Below are 18,860 nucleotides of genomic sequence, written 5' to 3' on the forward strand. Positions count from 1 at the left end.
CCTCTACTTTCCGTACCCCTAGGCAAGCCACCATATTTTGATGGTGAAGATTATTGTATGTGGAGTGATAAAATGAGGCATCATCTTACCTCACTCCACGAAAGCATATGGGATATTGTTGAGTTTGGAGCGCATGCACCACAGGTGGGCGACGAGGATTATGACTCCAATGAGGCTGCCCAAATAAGGCATTTTAATTCCCAAACAACTTCTATACTCCTCGCCTCCTTGTGTCGAGAGGAGTATAATAAGGTGCAAGGGTTGAAAACTGCCAAAGAAATTTGGGATGTCCTCAAAATGGCGCATGAAGGGGACGAGGTGATCAAGATCAACAAGCGCAAAACGATCGAGGGAGAGCTCGGTCGATTCGTCCTTAACAAAGAAGAGGAGCCACAAGCAACATACAACCGGCTCAAGACAATGGTCAACCAAGTGTGCAACCTCGGGAGCACCAAGTGGGATGACCATGAAATGGTCAAGATTATACTTAGATCTCTTATTTTTTGTAATCCCACTCAAGTGCAACTAATCCATGGAGATCCAAGGTATATACAGATGTTTCCTGAAGAGGTTATTGGCAAGTTTGTGAGCTTTGAACTAATGATCAAAGACTCCAAACACATTATCAACTTGGAGAAATGTAATACCCAAAATTGTAAAACATAATATAAGAGTGGACCCTCTTGATTGTTTTGCCATCCAATCCTCATTTCATGGGGATAATAATATTTAAGGGAATTAAATAAGGCACCCTCATATAAAAGTATACTAATTGAGTTTAGAATTTGAAGTTAACGCAAAAGTACAATTTAGGAAATTGGGATTTAGCCCTAAATTTAAATTCGGATTTGAAAATAAGAAAGAGAGAAATATTATGAAATACAAAACAAAAACTTATAAATTTCAAACTATGTTCAAACTGAAAATTTAAGGTGAAGATAAATGTGTCATAAAAAACTTGAATTAAATCCTTGGATTTGGAATTTAAAACTGAAAAGAAAAAGAAATAGAGAAAAAGAAAAGAAAGGAAATTAAAAAGAAGAGAAACCACCTACCTGGGCCGATTTCTCTCCCTGGCGGCCCATTTAACTGTTTCGTGCAGCCCACCCCGCTCGTCAGCAAGCTCCTTCCACGCGCCAAACCCTAGCCGCCGTTCTCGTGTGAGTCTCTATCACGTGGGACCCCCGTGTCATCTTCAGTTCCCTACGCGCCTTGCCCGCAGAGGTTTCTAGACGGGCCCGCTGGCTAGTCGCCCGCGCGCGCCGCACATATCAAACTCGTGACACCGTCTGGTGGGACCATCCAATCAACTCTATCCCTCTCCTCTCAACCACTTCCTCGGATGCTCGGCTGAAAACTCGCTGGAAGACTCGGCAACGGACCGCGCGGGGCCCATCACGACCGCACCTCCCATGCGGTATAAAACCCCTCCTCGCAGTGTTCCAACCCCCCCTCCCCGCTTCATCCTTCTTGCCCTCATATCATCCCTAGCGGTCGCGCCGTGCCGTCGACCTTGGGCCACCCCATTCCAGTGCCTTCCGTCCGCCACGACGTTGCACCAACCACCCCTAAACATGTGAATCACCGCCTAGCCTCACTCCGTCGGTATCGCCGCACCCGTACTACTTCAGAATTGTCGGGGACCTAGCCGTCGGTCACCTGTTTGCCGCACCAGTTCGCATCGTGGGTAGACTGCATCTCTCCTCGCGTCGCGTGGCAAAAACTTCGCGTTGTCCTCGTCCGGCCTCGTCCGTGCCTCGTCGTCGGTGAGTCTTCCTCATGTCGTGCTCGCTTTGAACTACACATAAGCCATCCTCGGGACGTAGGTTGTAGCGAACACTCGATCGTGGGCAGGTTGTGCCGTGTGGCAAAGGCGCTGTCGTGGCTGTCCATCGTCGTCGCTGGGTGCCAGCCTGGGAATGGCGAAGGCAGGGAGTTTGGGGAGAAGATGGGTTTGCGCCGTTTAATCGTGGCTTGAATGGCGAGCTTGGAGCTGTTCGCTGCCGCGTCTATGGTGCTCGGCCACGGCGGGTTAGCTGGAGAAAGTAATGAGAGAAGAGGGAGAGAACCGGTGTGGTTGAAGGCGACACCTGGGACGTTGATTTTATGATTAACGACCACGATTAGAACTACTGACCCCTTTGGCCAGATTAAATCCTGGGCGTGGGGATCAGATCTGGCGGTCGGAATCGGGTGCTGGCGTGGGTGGCGTTGATCCGTTGATCCCTGATTGGACGACCTAGATAGTGTACCGATTCGATTCTAATCAGAGCCGCGCGTGTCGACTCTCTCATGATTAATTATGGAACTTAAACTCAATTTGTCATATGCATTGCATGGGATTTATTATTAATTTTGTTCTATTATTATTATTTATTATGGTTTGGTATTTACTTACACTTAGCAACTACTAATAAAATTTTGACCAACTTATAAAAGCAATGCTCAGCTTTAACCTTTATATTGTTGATCAGCCTTACACATCACATGAACTCCCACCTTTGGTGAGTTCATACACATTATTCCCCACAACTTGTTGAGCGATGAACATGTGTGAGCTCACCCTTGCTGTCTCACCCCCCCCCCACAGGTCAAGAACAGGTGGTTCAAGAGGAGCCACACATCGAGGAGTTCGATTCGGTCTAGGTGGCGTCTCTCAGTTGACTTTCTGGCGCCAAGGATGGATTTTAGATCCTTTTATATTTATCTTTTATTTTGTAAGACTTACGCTATGTAATAAATACCTTGATTATTGTGACATTTATCTCTATACACTCTGTTATTATATATGTTGTCTTCTTTGGGGCATGTATGAGATGCACCCGGCTTTGTCCCTTAAAACCGGGTGTGACAAGAAAGGCGCCACCTCCACACCCGATGTGCAACCCGTTGCATTCAAATCAATAGAAGGAATGAAGTAAGAGTCTACACCAAGTAGACTTCCAATTGATGCCTCCAAGCTTGACAATGAGAAGATGGTTCTTATCATTAAGAGCTTCTGGCAAATCCTCAAGCAAAGGAAGGGGAAGGAAAACAAACCCTGCTCCAAGAGAGTTTGCTATAGGTGTGGTAAGTCCGGTTACTTTATTGCTAAATGTCTATATACAAGTGATAGTGATAGGGACGACGATAAGAAAGGGAAGAAGAAGATGGAGAAGAAGAGATACTACAAGAAGGGTGGTGAGGCGCATGTGAGGCAGGAATGGGAATCCAACAAGAGCTCTACTGAATCCTCCTCCGACGAGGACGCCGCCACCATAGCCATCAACAAAGGCCTTCTCTTCCCCAATGTCGGCCACAAATGCCTCATGGCTTAGGACGACAAGAAGAAGAAGGTACATTCTAGAGACACCCCCAAATACACTACTTCCGATGATGAGGGTAGCTCTAGTGATTGTTGGGGGCCTTCTTCTTCCGAAGGTCCTCAAAAACATAATTAACCATTTATTTTTAGCATAAGCTATTACAGGAAACTTCATCTTCAAGATACAAGCTTCTCCATTATGATGAAAGCACGAAAGATGAAGACATCCAAAGAGGATAAGATTAAACGCCAAAGCTATGACCAGATGGACAGATTCGGCTCGCAATGAAGGTGATGAATAATAATGATGATCGAAAGAGGAAAAGACTACTTAGTCCTTAATAACTTGTATTACGATCATGTGTTAATGTTGAGGACATAAATATACTTTTGCTCGAGCTGCGTCTTGTGCCTATAAATAGATGAACAGTAACACCGTAATATTCACGCTGGATTGTAATCACTCTCCCGCATTCTCGCCTTCGAGCAAGCCAAAGGTACAAATGTAATATCAATTCTGTTGAATATTCATTTACATTTTATGGAACATGAGTAAATGAATTAATGAAGATCCAGACTTCATCTTTATCCTTTTACATTCCTATTCATATAATATATAATGAATGTCTATCTTTTGTAATCTTCGTCTGATGAGTAGACGAAGATCCTTAATCCTTAACGATTGTGTTTCCTTGTTCTTGATTCTGAAGCATTTGAGAATGAGTGACCAACATTGGCGGACACCTCCGGTGAACCTGTACGACCACCTTCGGCAAACATCCACCTTCGTCATGCCGCCGAAGAAGACAACAGTGCTAGGGGCTGCTTTGCAACCACTGGACACAAATTAGGACACGCTCTCTGTTGGGGGCCTTCGGCTTCCGAAGGTCCTCAAAAACATGATTTAACAATGTTTTCCAAGTAAAATGTGTGAGCAGGTATCTTCGGAATTGGATTACGAGTATATAAGATTATGGCCAAGACGAAGCTTGAGTGGGACGGAAGGCGATTGTGACGAAGGAAAAGATCATTACGAAGCTATGCGCAGATAAGCTTCGACATGACAGTAGAAAAGGGGAACCGACTTAAAGATGAAAAGCCGAATCAGACCCTGAAGAATTATTGTAAAGTTATTGATAAATATAAAGGGCACTAATGTAATTTTACACGGGCTGCGTCCAGTGCCTATAAATAGATGAACAGTACTCCCGTACTGTTCACTCTGACTTGGCATTCGCTTTTGGCGTCACACTTGTATTCTCACTCCTTCAAGCCGAAGGTACATTTGTAATCTAATATTGTTTGTACAAATAATAAAAATGAAAATAGATTAATAATAATGTTTACAAAAGATTATATTACTTTTTGTACTTTGTATGAATGTTCTTCATCTCTCATCATGGTCATGAAGGCATGTTTTTCATAACCTTCGTCCTAGATTCATTATATCCGAAGGGAAATAATGACCCGAAGGACGAAGGGCTTTTGACATTTAACATTTTATGTTGCCTTGTTCTTGATTCATAGCATTTGAGAACAAGTCCCCAACATTGGCGCCCACCTCCGGTGAACTCACTTCCATTTCTTGAGCTTTGAATACCTTCGGCAAGCATCACCTTCGTCATGCCGCCGAAAAAAGTTTCAGCAACAGGGGCTGCCACTCTGCAGCCGTTGGTCCCCAATCAGGACGTCCTTTCCCTCATGGATGCCCGAAGCCAAAAGAGGAAGGCCGCTAGTCCAACGCCTCCGGAGGACGACTTGGACCAGGAGATCCAAAACCTGGAGATCCTTCAGCAGCAGGTGCAGCGAAAAAAGGAGAAGATGGCTCGTCTAGCTGATCTTCAGAGACAGATAGATGAAGCTTCGGAAGAGGTTCGTCATCTTGTTCAAGATGATCAGAACCGAAGGCCTCCGCGCAGAGAGCTTCATCAAGAAGGCTTTTACAATGAGGACGACTGGTATGAAGATTTCCATCAGGGAAATTTTGCTTTCGATGATGCTTCTCCTCTCTCAACAGAATTGCAGGCTACACCATGGCCACAGTCTTATAAGCCACCTCAGCTCCCCATGTACGACGGTCATACAGACCCGAAGCAATTTCTGATGAGCTATGAAGCAACTATATCTTCGTATGGTGGTAATACTGCAGTCATGGCAAAGTCTTTTGTCATGGCCGTCAAGAGTGTCGCTCAGACCTGGTACTCCTCTCTCCGGTCAGGGACAATCACCTCTTGGCAAAAGCTGAAGGATATGTTGATAACTAGCTTCCAAGGATTTCAGACAAAGCCAGTTACCGCTCAGGCTCTCTTCCAGTGTACCCAGGACCATGAAGAATATCTTCAGGCGTATGTCCGAAGGTTTCTGCGCCTGAGGGCACAAGCGCCAACAGTGCCCAATGAAATTGTCATTGAGGCCATGATTAAGGGACTTCGGCCGGGACCCTCAGCACAATACTTTGCCAGGAAGCCACCACAAACTTTGGAGAAGCTACTCCAAAAAATGGACGAGTACATCCGAGCTGACAATGATTTCCGCAAGAGAAGGGAGGAGACATTCAGGTTCTCTAAGATGGCCAGGGGCTTCGGAGGAAGATTTCATCCGAGGCATGTCAGGTCAATTCATAACTCCACTCAAAGTGATGATCGAGGGAGCCAGCAGCAAAGGCCACAATACTCTTCACAAGCTTCGGGGCAGCAGCAAAGTTCTTTTCGGCCGTCAGCGCCAAGGGGCAGAGGCGCCAGGGGCTTCAGGGGAAGGTTTGGAGATCAGCCAAGAAAAATTTACTGCCTATTCTGTGGTGAAGACAAGGGCCATACCACCAGGATGTGCCATGTTACCATCCAGAAGAAGAAGGAGATAGCAGAAGCAGCAGCGCAACAAAGTCAGCCGAAGCAGGTCATGCATACTGCTTCGTATCATTCGCCTTATATTCCAGAATATGTAGGCAACCACCCTGCAGCTTCTGTTGCTTCGGCAAGCCAACCCCAAGCATCTTGGCAGCAGCCTCCACCACCACCGCCGACGCAGCGAGGACAGCAGCCAGAAGGGAGTCAGCACAATAACCTTCAGAGAGACTTCAGAGAGGAGTCCGAAGCTCGCACAGTCAATAGCACTGTGCCAGAGTCGAAGCACATTTATTGATAAATATCCTACCTCAACTGCAGTTTTTTCGCATTTTTACATTTCAGTATTACCTTTTTGTTAATAAGGAACAATTATGAGAGGTTTAAGTGTCTTTTATCGTTTTTCAATTTCTTGTAACACTTTCGTCTTTTACCATAATAAAAATATGTCCTTTCCATAGGCTTGAGTTGCCGAAGCATACGAGTTTATGGTGGCATGAATGACCTTTGTATTATCAAAAATTTGTTTTAACGGACACAGTGCAAATTGTTCAAAACAGTGAAAAGTCGTTCCTAAGGTTGCGCAGTGTAAGTTTTCTGAACCTACAGCGAAAAATAAATGCTGATTCCGCTGAAAGTAAAAGGCGAAGAAGCTCCTAAGGGAGGCTTACAGCGAAAAATAAACGCTGATTCCGCTGAAAGTAAAAGGCGAAGAAGCTCCTAAGGGAGGCTTACAGCGAAAAATAAGCGCTGATTCCGCTGAAAGTAAAAGGCGAAGAAGCTCCTAAGGGAGGCTTACAGCGAAAAATAAACGCTGATTCCGCTGAAAGTAAAAGGCGAAGAAGCTCCTAAGGGAGGCTTACAGCAAAAAGTCAGCGCTGATATAAAAAGTATGTGTGCTCTATTACAGGGACATGTATCTGCAGCACAAATATCATTTTGCATAACATAACATCATCACATCATTTTTGCATAACATAAGCATCATACAACATATTGCATGTGGAACAAGAAGGGGATACAGTGTTGATCTTCGGAGAATATTTTGAAAAAGAGAAAATCGTGCTAAGGCACAAGATAAATCGAGACGAAGTGTAGCTTCATTGGAGAGGCAACACAAAACTTTTTTATAACTTCGGAGAATATTTCACGATGCTCGGATAATCTTCATCAGAGAAGTATGCAAAACTTTGTGATATAGAAAAGATTTTCTTCACGAAGCATGAAAAGAAGGGAAGGTGTTTTTTCGCCGAAGGCTCAAAAAATGGTATGTATGCACAATTTCATGCATCGTAAAGAATTAAATTATAAATAGATTATATATTACATTCAAAGTTACAATATATTACACATGTTATGTTCCAAATATTTCTACAATAGCGTTTAATCCTCCTTGAGAACTATCTCTGCAGCTTCGTTCAGTAGCTGGTCGACAACCTTGTCCATAATGGCTTCGGCCATTTTTCTAATTTCATCGTCCCCCTTCGGGTGGGGGCCCGGAGATGCCTCAGCAGGTTCTGAGGGAAGAGAAGATACGGCTATATTACTATTACAAACCACGAACAAAGTCTGGAATTAAAAATTACAACACAATAAAAACCACTAATTAATACCTATTTGCCCTTCGGGCTCTGTACTTTTCTCGGCAGCTTCTGTCACCTTCCTAGCATCGTGGACGCCTTTTTCACTCTTTTGAATAATTTCTTGCGCCATTTCTCGGCTGCCGTTGTCCCAGATATCAGTGAAGAATTTTCCGCCAACCATGCTTGCTTCGGCTGAGGGGTCTTTGATGTCTTCGGAGGACAAGGCAGCTTCGGACTGCGCTAAGGATTTCACATGCTCGCAACCTCTCCTCTCTAAAACAGTAGCAATTCCTCTAGCACCCGAAAAAGCGCATATGTCACCACGGCTATTCAGGATTTCCTTGAAGGCCTCTGCTTCGTGACTGATCCATTCCATCGGACCTTCGGGATTGCACCTTGAGAAATTCTCTTCGCTAGAGAATGCGCCAACGTTGGCGAAGCTAGATTTTATCTTTTTAACGCATTCTATAGATTTAACATAGCATCTTCTCTGGGATGCACGAAGCTCTTTAACATTTATTTCTAAATGATTGGCCCATTGATCACTAAGCTCTCGTTTTGTCTCTTCAAGTATACGTTCCTCTTTAGCTCTAGCTAGCTGCTTCTGAAGATCCTTTATCTCACGTTTTTGGGCTTCAGCCTGGGCCTTTGAGGCAGCTTCGTCCTCTTTTATCTTGTCCACCAATGTAAGCAGAATTTTATCCTTTTCCAGAGCTTCGTTTCTCAGCTTAATGACCTCTGATCTTAGGTTGTTGAAAGCAATATCATAGCTCTCGTCTTCAGCATTCTTTTGCGCTCTTAACGCGTTGCTTAGTATTAAACCCTATATGTAAAAGAGTTGGCATAAGAATAAAAGAATAATTTACAAATTATAAAATTTCCAAGCACCTAGTTCTCATACCTTCAGGCTATTGTATGCAAGGCTATCCGCAAGATCCTCCTTCGTCATAGCGCATAATCCAGCTTCAAGCTTCGGAAACCCCATACTCCTAGCCATCTCCCGGCAGACGGATAATTCTTTGTTGTCAGGAAGGCAGTATAGGAAGTCATCTTCGTCTGTCCCATTGAACACTAGTGCCCCCTTCGGGTATTTCAATTCTCTAGCATAGTGACTAGCTTCATAAATCTCTTCTTCAGATAGTTTTTTCCCCGAAGCATGACGCACAATGTAATCTTGTATATTGGAAGGTGCTTCGGGGGCAGCAGTATCAATTTCTTCAACCGAAATTGGCTCTGACATTTTTATTTTTTCAGTTTCCAATGCTGCCTTTGTAACCTTTGTTTCTTCGGTTTCCAAAGGTTGTTCCTTGGAGGGCTCTGAAGGCCCAGTTTCAGCTTCAAGTTGTTGCTTCAAAGTTTCAGCAACAAAGGCTTCAGTAGACACTTCAGAAGTTCCAATGGTTTTCTTTGGTGTTATGCTCGAAGATTTAATTGCCTCCAAAACATCTAACACATTAACCATCCTTTTTCTTTTCGGGGTCACTATTGGACCCCTCTGGCTTTTTTCTGACTCAATCTTTGCTAAAGGATTTAAAATTTCTAATGTTTCCGCTTCTTCAGTCTTTGTTTTTTCTATTTTTTCTGTTGCTGGCTCTTCGGCCAACTGTTTGATTTCTGGCAACAGCGTTGATTTTTTAGCTTCGGTGGCCGAAGAGGTCTCACCGGCGAACTCAGGCACTATGGCCAGTTCAATATAACGTGGCCGGTGTGTGAGAACTTTTACCCTTTTCCTCTTTGGCGCCGGCTCACTAGGAGCGGCTGAAGTAGTTTCCTTCGCAGAGGAAGTATTCTTTCTTTTTTGACCACGCACTGGATAGTGGTAGTCGGGGTACACGAACCCAATGGCGTCAAACACTCGGTTCAGTCTCTTCTTTTTTCGGCCTCCGAAGGCTGCTGACAATGCAGTATCTTCGGCCTTTGAATATACCCCAAGTAGTTCATCACTTACAGTTTCAATGCTTTTTAGCCAGTCATCATCTGGCTCAACGAATTTATCTCCGAACTTAAAAGTGTACTTCAGCCTGACTAGACCACCTTCGTCAGCCTCTTTAATGGTCTCCTGCGGCATTTCCCATTTTTCCACAAGCGGCCATACTCTGAAGGCAATATGTTCCTGGACCAAGTCCCTTGTCCCAATAAAAGAGCAAACAACTCCGAAGGCTCTCTGGCATTCTTCGGCTAATTCATTCATTTCCACCTTCGGCCTCCGCAGGCCGAAGCGTTGCCAGATAGGACGCATAATGATCTTCTTTATATCTTCTCGTGATATCAAGTCATTCTTCACGTAAAACCATTCCGTCATCCAGTCGCCAGGCCACCTTTTTCGAAAGGTTGGCACTGGGCAGCTTGACCCAGACCGGGAGCCGAAGTTGTAGCACCCAAAATTGTTGTGATATTGTTCCTTACCCCAGGGTTTTGTCTCGTATATCAATTCGTGTATGTTGCAGAAACTTTTCGCATCAGGTTCCAGGCCTTGGCTTCTAACGGCCCACACGAAGATATTCATCCTTATGATCGCTTCGGGGGTAAGTTGGTGAAGGTAGATTTCAAATATCTTCAGCATCTCTACAACAAAGCTGCTTAGGGGAAATCGTAGTCCAGCTTTCAAGAAGCTTCGAAATATTACGACTTCATTTTCCTCAGGAGTTGGACAAGTCTTCTCTCCTTCGTCGGCCCTCACAATGGACAAGTCCCGGAAATACCTTCCCCTCATGTTGACAAGATGAGTTTCTTTAATACTTGATTTGCCGAAAACCGCATGGCTTGGTCGCCAGGGTCGATCTTCGGAGTCTTCGCCTCCACTATCCACATCATAGCTGTCACTGTCGCTAGTATCTTTAGATAAACTATCCAAGATTTCTTTAGTAATCTTCTCTGTATTAGTCTTCGACATTGATTGAAGAAAACCCAGATGCATCTCCTCAGAAAGACTTAGCTTCGAATCACCCGAATCACCAACAACTTTTTTACCTTCAGACATCTTTGCAAACGCTAAAAAGTGCTCTCTAAACCGAAGCTTTAAAATCTAAAAGGCCAAGCAAGTGTTGTTGCGCGTAGGCTAAAGGTTGGGTGAGTAAAAACGGTTGACAAGAGAGTGTACCAAATGACTCGGGATGAGCTCTTATTTATACGCCCAGAGCGTTGAAAACTGGAGGGTCCCGCTTGTCAAAGACTGGTTGCTATTCTAGCAAAGGGAAGGTGTTTTTTCGGACCTTCGGCTTAAGGCCTTCGTCCATATCACAATATAAATTTATCAGTACAACAAATTAATATTGCGAGGGGCTACTGTTGGGGGCCTTCGGCTTCCGAAGGTCCTCAAAAACATGATTTAACAATGTTTTCCAAGTAAAATGTGTGAGCAGGTATCTTCGGAATTGGATTACGAGTATATAAGATTATGGCCAAGACGAAGCTTGAGTGGGACGGAAGGCGATTGTGATGAAGGAAAAGATCATTACGAAGCTATGCGCAGATAAGCTTCGGCATGACAGTAGAAAAGGGGAACCGACTTAAAGATGAAAAGCCGAATCAGACCCTGAAGAATTATTGTAAAGTTATTGATAAATATAAAGGGCACTAATGTAATTTTACACGGGCTCCGTCCCGTGCCTATAAATAGATGAACAGTACTCCCGTACTGTTCACGCTGACTTGGCATTCGCTTTTGGCGTCTCACTTGTATTCTCACTCCTTCAAGCCGAAGGTACATTTGTAATCTAATATTGTTTGTACAAATAATAAAAATGAAAATAGATTAATAATAATGTTTACAAAAGATTATATTACTTTCTGTACTTTGTATGAATGTTCTTCATCTCTCATCATGGTCATGAAGGCATGTTTTTCATAACCTTCGTCCTAGATTCATTATATCCGAAGGGAAATAATGACCCGAAGGACGAAGGGCTTTTGACATTTAACATTTTATGTTGCCTTGTTCTTGATTCATAGCATTTGAGAACAAGTCCCCAACACTCTCCTTGCGAGAAGCTAAGAGCCAGAAGAGAAAGGCTACTAGCCCATCACTTCATGAGGAGGAGCATGACCAGGAGATCAGAGACTTAGAAGCAATTCCCCAGCAAGTACAGAGGAAAAAGGAAAAATGCTTCTACTGGCCGATCTCCAGAAGAAGATTGACAAAGCAGCTGAGGAGATGCGTCATCACACTCAAGATGACCAAGACCGAAGGCCTCAACACTGGGAGCTTCGTTAAGAAAGCCCAATCAACGAAGATGAATGGTACGACGATTTTGATCATGGTAACTTTGCTTTCGATGATGCTTCTCCTCTGGCAGCAGAATTGCAGGCTACCCCATGGCCACCATCCTACAAGTCACCTCAGTTACCCATGTATGATGGGCACTCAGATCCAAACTAATTCCTGATGAGCTACGAGGCGACAATATCCTCGTATGGGGGCAACACTGCCGCCATGGCGAAGTCCTTTGTCATGGGAGTCAGAAGTGTGGCTCAGACATGGTATTCCTCTCTCCGGCTAGGGACAATTACGTCGTGGCAGAAGCTGAAGGACATGCTAGTCACCAGCTTCCAGGGCTTTCAGACGAAGCCAGTCACTGCTCAGGCCCTGTTCCAATGCACGCAAGACCATGAGGAGTACCTGAAGGCATACGTCCGAAGGTTCTTGCGTTTGAGACCTCAAGTGCCTACATTGCCCAATGAGATTGTCATTGAGGCCATGATCAAGGGGCTTCCACCAGGACCCACATCTCAATATTTTGCAAGGAAGCCACCGTAGACCTTGGAGAAACTTCTTCAGAAGATGGATGAGTACAACCGGGTTGATAATGGTTTCTGTCAAAGAAGGAAGGAAGCATATAGATATTCTGAGATGACTAGGGGCTTCGGAGGAAGACTCCATCCCAAGCATGTCAGGACAATCCACAATCTCAATGCCAGCGATGACAAGGGCCAATAATGCTCAAAGCAGTTAGCACATCTCACATTCTTCAGGCATGCTGTAGACTTCTTATAGACCACCAGCCCCGAGAGGCAGAGGGGGGAGAAGCTTTGGCGGAGGAAGGTACGGTAATCAACCCAAAAAATTGTTCTGCCTTTTCTGTGGCGAGGACAAGGGACATACAATGAGGACATGCCAAGTCACGATCCAAAAGCAAAAGGAAATTGGTGAAGCCGAGGCACGGTAGAATCAGCCGAAGAAGGTCTTGCATACTACTTCGTGCTACTCTCCATACATCCCGAAATACGTAGGCAATCAACAGCCTACGACTTCTGCTGCTTCAGCAAGTCACTCTCAAGCTTCCTGGGCTCAGTTACCCCCACCCCCACACTGGCGCCTCCCCCAAGTCATGATCAGCAGCCAGAAGGGCATCTTCGGCCTCAGCAACAACGTGACCTTCGGGAGCAGTCCGAATCTCGCACAGTTAATAGTATTGTGCCTGAGTCAAGGCATATCTACTAAAGATGGCACAATGTTCTGGCCAAGAGAGATCTCTGATTTGTTTTATTTTTACTCTTTTTGTTTTTATATTTCTTTCTAAAAAGACAATACAGGAAGGTTTAACCTTCAGCTTGATGTAATAAACATGTGCTTACACCATCCAGTGTGACAAGAGTAAGTTTCGAAGCTTCAAAGTCGTTCCTAAGGGAGCGCATGGTAAGTTTTGAAGCTCAGAAGTCATTCTTAAGGGAGCGCAAAGTAAGTTCTGAAGCTCAAAAGTCGTTCCTAAGGGAGCGCAGAGTAAGTTCCAAAGCTCAAAAGTCGTTCCTAAGGGAGCACAGAGTAAGTTCTGAAGCTCAAAAGTCATTCCTAAGAGAGCGCAGAGTAAGTTCCGAAGCTCAAAAGTCGTACCTAAGGGAATGCAGAGCTAAAATACCACCTAAATAAAAGGTGAAGAAGCTTCAAAGTCATTCCTAAGGGGATGCAGAGCTTAAATACAACCTAAATCAAAGGTGAAGAAGCTTCAAAGTTGTTCCTAAGGGGATGCAGAGCTTAGCTCCAAAGTCGTTCCTAAGGGGATGCGGAGCTGAAATACCACCTAAGTAAAAGGTGAAGAGACTCCAAAGTCGTTCCCAAGGGGATGCATAGTCTGGGTGTGTATCCGTGTGGTTTCTTACTTTTGGGACAAATGACATTCTGCATCATATCATCATATCATATTGAATAGCATCGCATCATACATCATTTTGCATCACCAAAAAGATGTGGAGAAACAAAGGGATGTTGCCCTTTCGAAAGAATTGACCGGTTTATGGAAGGGAATACTATAGCACAAGACATGCTTTCGGTAGATATATCTCTCTATACGAAGATAATCTTCGTCAGTAGTGACATAAAGAGAATCTTTTTCTTCGCCGAAGCATGAAAAGAAGGGAAGGTGTTTTTTCGCCAACAGCTTAAAAACGGTACGTATGAAGATTTCATGCATCACAAAGAAATATATTACATTAATATACATACAAAAACTTGATGTTTGTTTCTTACAAAAGACGAAGGCCATACACAAGCATTACACTTTCAAGTATACAAAAATTTAGTCTTCCTTTAGCACAATTTCAGCAGCTTCATTTAGCAGTCTGTCGATGGTTTCGTCAACGGCTTCATTAGCGGTTCTTATTATGTCTAATTTTTCCTTCATGGTCGGGTCAGCTTCAGGGTTATATGGCTCCGGTGGAGGTGAAAGTTCAGCTACAATAAAAAATGTTGGTCAATTCTGAAGCTGAAAACGAACTCCGAAGTTAAACCTTAGTAAAAGTACCTATAAGCCTTGTGCGCTCAGCAACTTCTTCAGCTCGCTTAGCTTCTTCTTGAGCGTCGTGAGATTCTTTCTCATTTTTTCTAATCGCTTCATCAGCCATCTCACGACTGCCCTTCACCCACACATCAGAGTAAAATCTCCCGCCCAGCGTAGAAGCTTCAGCCAAAGGGTCTTTGGTGTCATCCGCCGAGAAAACAAATCCCGGCTGAGCCGCACCCTTAACGTGTTCACAATTGGCTTTCTCTAAGGTCGCCGCGACCCCTCGTGCGCCAGGGAATGCGCAGAAGTCTCCCCGGTCACTTATGATTTCATCAAAGGCTTCGACTTCTCCGCTGAGCCACTGGACGACACCATTGGGGTCACCACGGATGAATTTCTGCTCGAAAGAATATGCTCCCACCCTTGCAAAACTGTTCTTTAGAGTTTTGGCGCATTCCAAGGATATTTTGTAGCATCAGTTTAAAATTAATCAATTAAGGCTAATTGGAAAGGTCACCTAAGTATTTTGCTCTTGTTCGAGCGATCTCTACGAATTCGGTAGAGACACTACTAAGGGCAGACTGTTTAAATAAATCGATGCCAAACTAACCGAAACTGTAACAATTGTTAGCCGATTCAGTTTCCTATTTAAAATCCGAGAAAATAATACTTTAACCGATAGCGCTATATATTGACCCGTTTACTTCTCGTTAAATCCAAATCCCAGATCCCAGATTTATCTGACAAAATAGAAAAAAATCAAATTGGAGAGAAACATATATATTTATTAGATATATGTAAAAAGACAAATGACTCATTTATCTTCCCCGCTCTCAGCTTAGATTCTAGGATATTTATCACATCGCGACTGAAATTCTTCAAAATCGTGGCATTTAATCGTTACAACGCCTGCACGTCACAAGTTGCCACCGTATCCAATTTCTCCTCTCCTTCTCTCCTTATCCTCACGCTGCATAACAGGCCATCAATCTTATCCTCAAGCCGCCCCAGCTGATTCTTTCGTGGAGCATCAGTTTACTTGGCCGTGCAGCTTATCTCGCTGCTCCCAGTACACTTGCTTCACCCATGCATTCACCGTCATCCATGGATCCACGCAGCATCTCTCCAGCCGCTCGGACTCCACCACGCCCGGTCGTGCGCTCGCCCTGCTTCCTGTTCCCACGCTCGTCCTTGGTTCCATGGCCGGTGCTCCCTCAAGCTTAGTTTCCATGGCCGTTCGTCCTGGCCGCGGTTCCCTGGCATCCGCGCGCGCCCATCTCTCTGCTACCGCCCTCCCATGGACGCGCGCAGCTCCCCATCTCCCACGCGCGCCCCTGCTTCCCTGTTCTCTGTTCCCGGTGCCGGATTTCCTGCGGGCTCCCTCTCCCACGGCCGTCTCCTTCCCCTAGCAATTGGCTGCCGCTGCATCACGCCCAGAAAGCGCTCGACCGCCGTTCCCAGCGTCGGCTTCTCCAGTCTGCCCTGGCTCAACGCTTGGACACCGGGTCCACTGTGCTCGTCCGTGCCCCGGACTCCATGGCGTTCTCGCCTCCATGCTAGCTCCAGCCGAGTCTTTTTTCCCATCGAGCTCGCCCTCAACTCTACAGCGCCGTCTAGCCCGTCGTTTTTCTCGTCCAGTGCTCGCGCGGTTTTACCCGAACCGCGCTGCCGTCTCCTAGTTGCCGTGCTGCCAGCACTCACCCAGCTTCCTTGTTGGCCGCGCCTCTATACTCTACTCCTACCGGATGTCGCCTCCGTCAGCCTGTCATCATTCAGGCGAATATCAAATCAAATTGAGATATGGTGAGCTGATTCACTATTTTTACTATTAGTTTTATATTAGTTTTATGATCGTGAAATAAGACGCTTGATATGTGTATAAAGTTTAAGTTAGAAATACATGTAACATCCTAAATGTCGATTTTATGTTACGTCGGGAGATCTATCCTAATCTCGGATGCTCAGTGAAAATTTCTATTTCTCGCTTGCGTATGTCTCTGATTATCTAGATTATTCATTCACATTTCACCGAATTCGGAGTTATTCAGTCTCACAGAAGGCCGAATTTGGAGCCTGTTAAAACTTTTATTTCTCGGTACGAATGCAAACTCGATAATCCATCTCGATTTATAAATCTCGTCTAAAGCTGATTTAATTAAGCGCTCGACAGTTGCTAGTCGAGCTGTGTCTAAATCTAATTTCTCGATGTTTGATCTACGTCCAAAAATTAATCTGAGTCCGTACTCTCAAACGAAATGCTTTGTTGCGTCGTTCCCTAATCAATTATTATCCGACTCAGCCAAATATCTCTATGTCCGAACCAAACTCAAAACCAGTATCGACAGTAATTTTTTAAAATGTCACGATTCGTCTTCTCCGACTAAAAATCCAAAGCCGATCAAAAGTTTGAGAGATGTATTGTTTCTAAAATAGTGCGCTAGAAAATTTCAAAGCGGAATCTCCAATGCGTTGTTCTCAAATAAATTCTTATTCGACTCGGCTTAATACCTCTGTGTCCGATCCAATTTCAAAAATCAACATCGGCGATAATTTTTAAATGTCGCGATTTATCTCTTTCAATCATAAAGCCAAAAGTCGGTCATATCTTAAGACGATTTATTTTCGAATCATGCGTAGGGAATTATTTTCGAGCGAAATCAAATCAGACTCTCGGCCGAATTAGTCGCTCAATCGTCCATTCGTTCGAACTCTATTTCGCTCTGTTCTCTATAGAGACGAATTCCGCAGGAGCATTTTTGCTCAAAAAAATAATTAGCGCAGCCAATTTAGTGTTTTGGGATAGCCCAACCCATTTGGCCCATTCAGAAACCCTAACGCTAGGGCTCCTCTATAAATACGGACCTCCTCACTTGCATTTGGCTATTTTCCACCAACCGCCTAGCCGCTACTTCCCTTTTCCGTGTCTCTTTCTTCCTCACGGCAGCAGCCCGCGCTCCTCCTCCCACACGGCAGCGCGCAGGGAGCTTCCTCCCCTCCCATGGCGCCCTCCTCCCTGGGCCCCATTGCTCGGAGCTCAGCCAGGGCCGAGCGTCCCTTTCCCTCTCGCGCCTCCCAGCCGCCCCCTGTGCTCGGCGCCCCTTCCTGGCGTCCATGGCACCGGCGTAGCTCCATTGTCGCCCAGCTCTCTGTCCATGGCGCCACGCTCGTAGCCGGCCTCCTTAGCTCCCCATGGCGCGCGTGCCCCCTGCCCTAGGCGCTCGCCTCCTCCATTTCGGATGGCCGGCCTTGGTAGCCGTGGTTGCCATGAGCGCCATGGCCGAGCTCCCTGTTCCCCTGCTCCATGGCACCCTGCACAGCGACCTTCTCCCCCTCGGCTCCCCCATCCGAGCGCCCAAGCAACGCCTTTCCCTGCCCCTCTCTATCCCCAACGACAAGCAGCAAGGACTCCCTCTCCTCCACATCGCAGTAGCCCTCCCGTTCTTTCGCCACTCCCCTCATCGTGTGTCATCGCTCTCGTGCTCGCTGCGCAGCTCCATCCGTGACGCCGTCGAAATCCGTGGTGAGAAACCCCCTGCTGTCCTCGATGTTTATTTTCCGATGTGTGTGATTTTCGATGAACTGCCACCAACAAATTTGTGTGTTTTCGCAGCTAGTGGTCGACATCACGCTTCGTGCTTTGCCCGTTCGACGAAATGCCGAGCCATGTGGACAGCACATGTGTCTAGTCTGATCCCGTTCAGGTTGATTGATTTATAGTTTACAATACGTATGATTTGGTTGATGACAGGCAATGCATGTATATGTGTGGATGTGTGTAAAATGTTTCGGCTATACACATTGGTAGGATCACATTTGCGGTTAGAGAACAAGAGGTTGTTTCATGTGTGCAGTTGTTGTTTGTCTAATTATGTTTTGGTCGATGTAGTGTATGTTGGGGACCTTCGGCGTCCGAAGGTCCTCAAAAACAGGATTTAACAGTATTTCTGTAGTACAATGTGTGAACAGGTACCCTCGGACTAAAGTTGGCATTGCAGTAGACCGGAATAATACGAAGCTTGATACAGAGCCGAAGGTGTTGAGCAGGAAAGCTTCGGCGTAACAGCAAAGAGTGGAACCGACTTAAAGATGAAAAGGCTATTCAGACCTCGATAGACTACTATAGAGTTATTATCAAATGTAAAGGGCATGAATGTAATTTTGTAAGGGCTGTGTCCCGTGTCTATAAATAGGTGAACAGTATCCCCGTACTGTTCACGCTGACTTGACATTCGCTTTTTGCGTCACACTTGTATTGTCATTTCCTTCCGATTGAAGGTACACTTGTGACTCAATAATATTTTTATTTATACTCAATAATAAATGATTGTTCATGTTTTCTTTTATATTATTTATATTTTATCACCTTCGTCATTGTCTGATGAGTTTATGAAGGTATGTCCTTCATAACCTTCGT

At 45.1% G+C, this 18,860-nt stretch overlaps 2 protein-coding genes across 2 annotated transcripts; both read left to right on the top strand.

Annotated features, from left to right (window-relative positions):
- The first annotated feature begins 15,550 nt into the window (after positions 1-15,550).
- On the top strand, positions 15,551-16,397 carry LOC100277016 (uncharacterized). Its single transcript, NM_001165498.1, has one exon. The coding sequence runs from the start codon at positions 15,744-15,746 to the stop codon at positions 16,251-16,253; it is 510 nt and encodes a 169-aa protein (NP_001158970.1). The 5' UTR covers positions 15,551-15,743; the 3' UTR covers positions 16,254-16,397.
- A 739-nt stretch (positions 16,398-17,136) lies between these two features.
- Positions 17,137-18,374, top strand: LOC103632397 (uncharacterized). Its single transcript, XM_008654233.2, has 2 exons — positions 17,137-17,966; positions 18,057-18,374. Exons 1-2 carry the CDS (start codon positions 17,636-17,638, stop codon positions 18,161-18,163), a joined length of 438 nt encoding a protein of 145 aa, XP_008652455.1. The 5' UTR covers positions 17,137-17,635; the 3' UTR covers positions 18,164-18,374.
- The last annotated feature ends 486 nt before the right edge of the window (positions 18,375-18,860 follow it).

Source organism: Zea mays, chromosome 7 (genome assembly GCF_902167145.1).
Source record: "Zea mays cultivar B73 chromosome 7, Zm-B73-REFERENCE-NAM-5.0, whole genome shotgun sequence".
In the NCBI taxonomy this organism is placed as follows: domain Eukaryota; kingdom Viridiplantae; phylum Streptophyta; class Magnoliopsida; order Poales; family Poaceae; genus Zea; species Zea mays.

What these genes read in the sequence shown, in the direction of transcription:
- LOC100277016 (NM_001165498.1), top strand. Translation starts at nt 15,744, where the DNA reads ATGGACGCGCGCAGCTCCCCATCTCCCACGCGCGCCCCTGCTTCCCTG.
- LOC103632397 (XM_008654233.2), top strand. Translation starts at nt 17,636, where the DNA reads ATGGCGCGCGTGCCCCCTGCCCTAGGCGCTCGCCTCCTCCATTTCGGA. An exon ending in TGACGCCGTCGAAATCCGTG is followed by an intron (nt 17,967 to 18,056) that starts GTGAGAAACCCC and finishes GTGTTTTCGCAG; the next exon opens with CTAGTGGTCGACATCACGCT.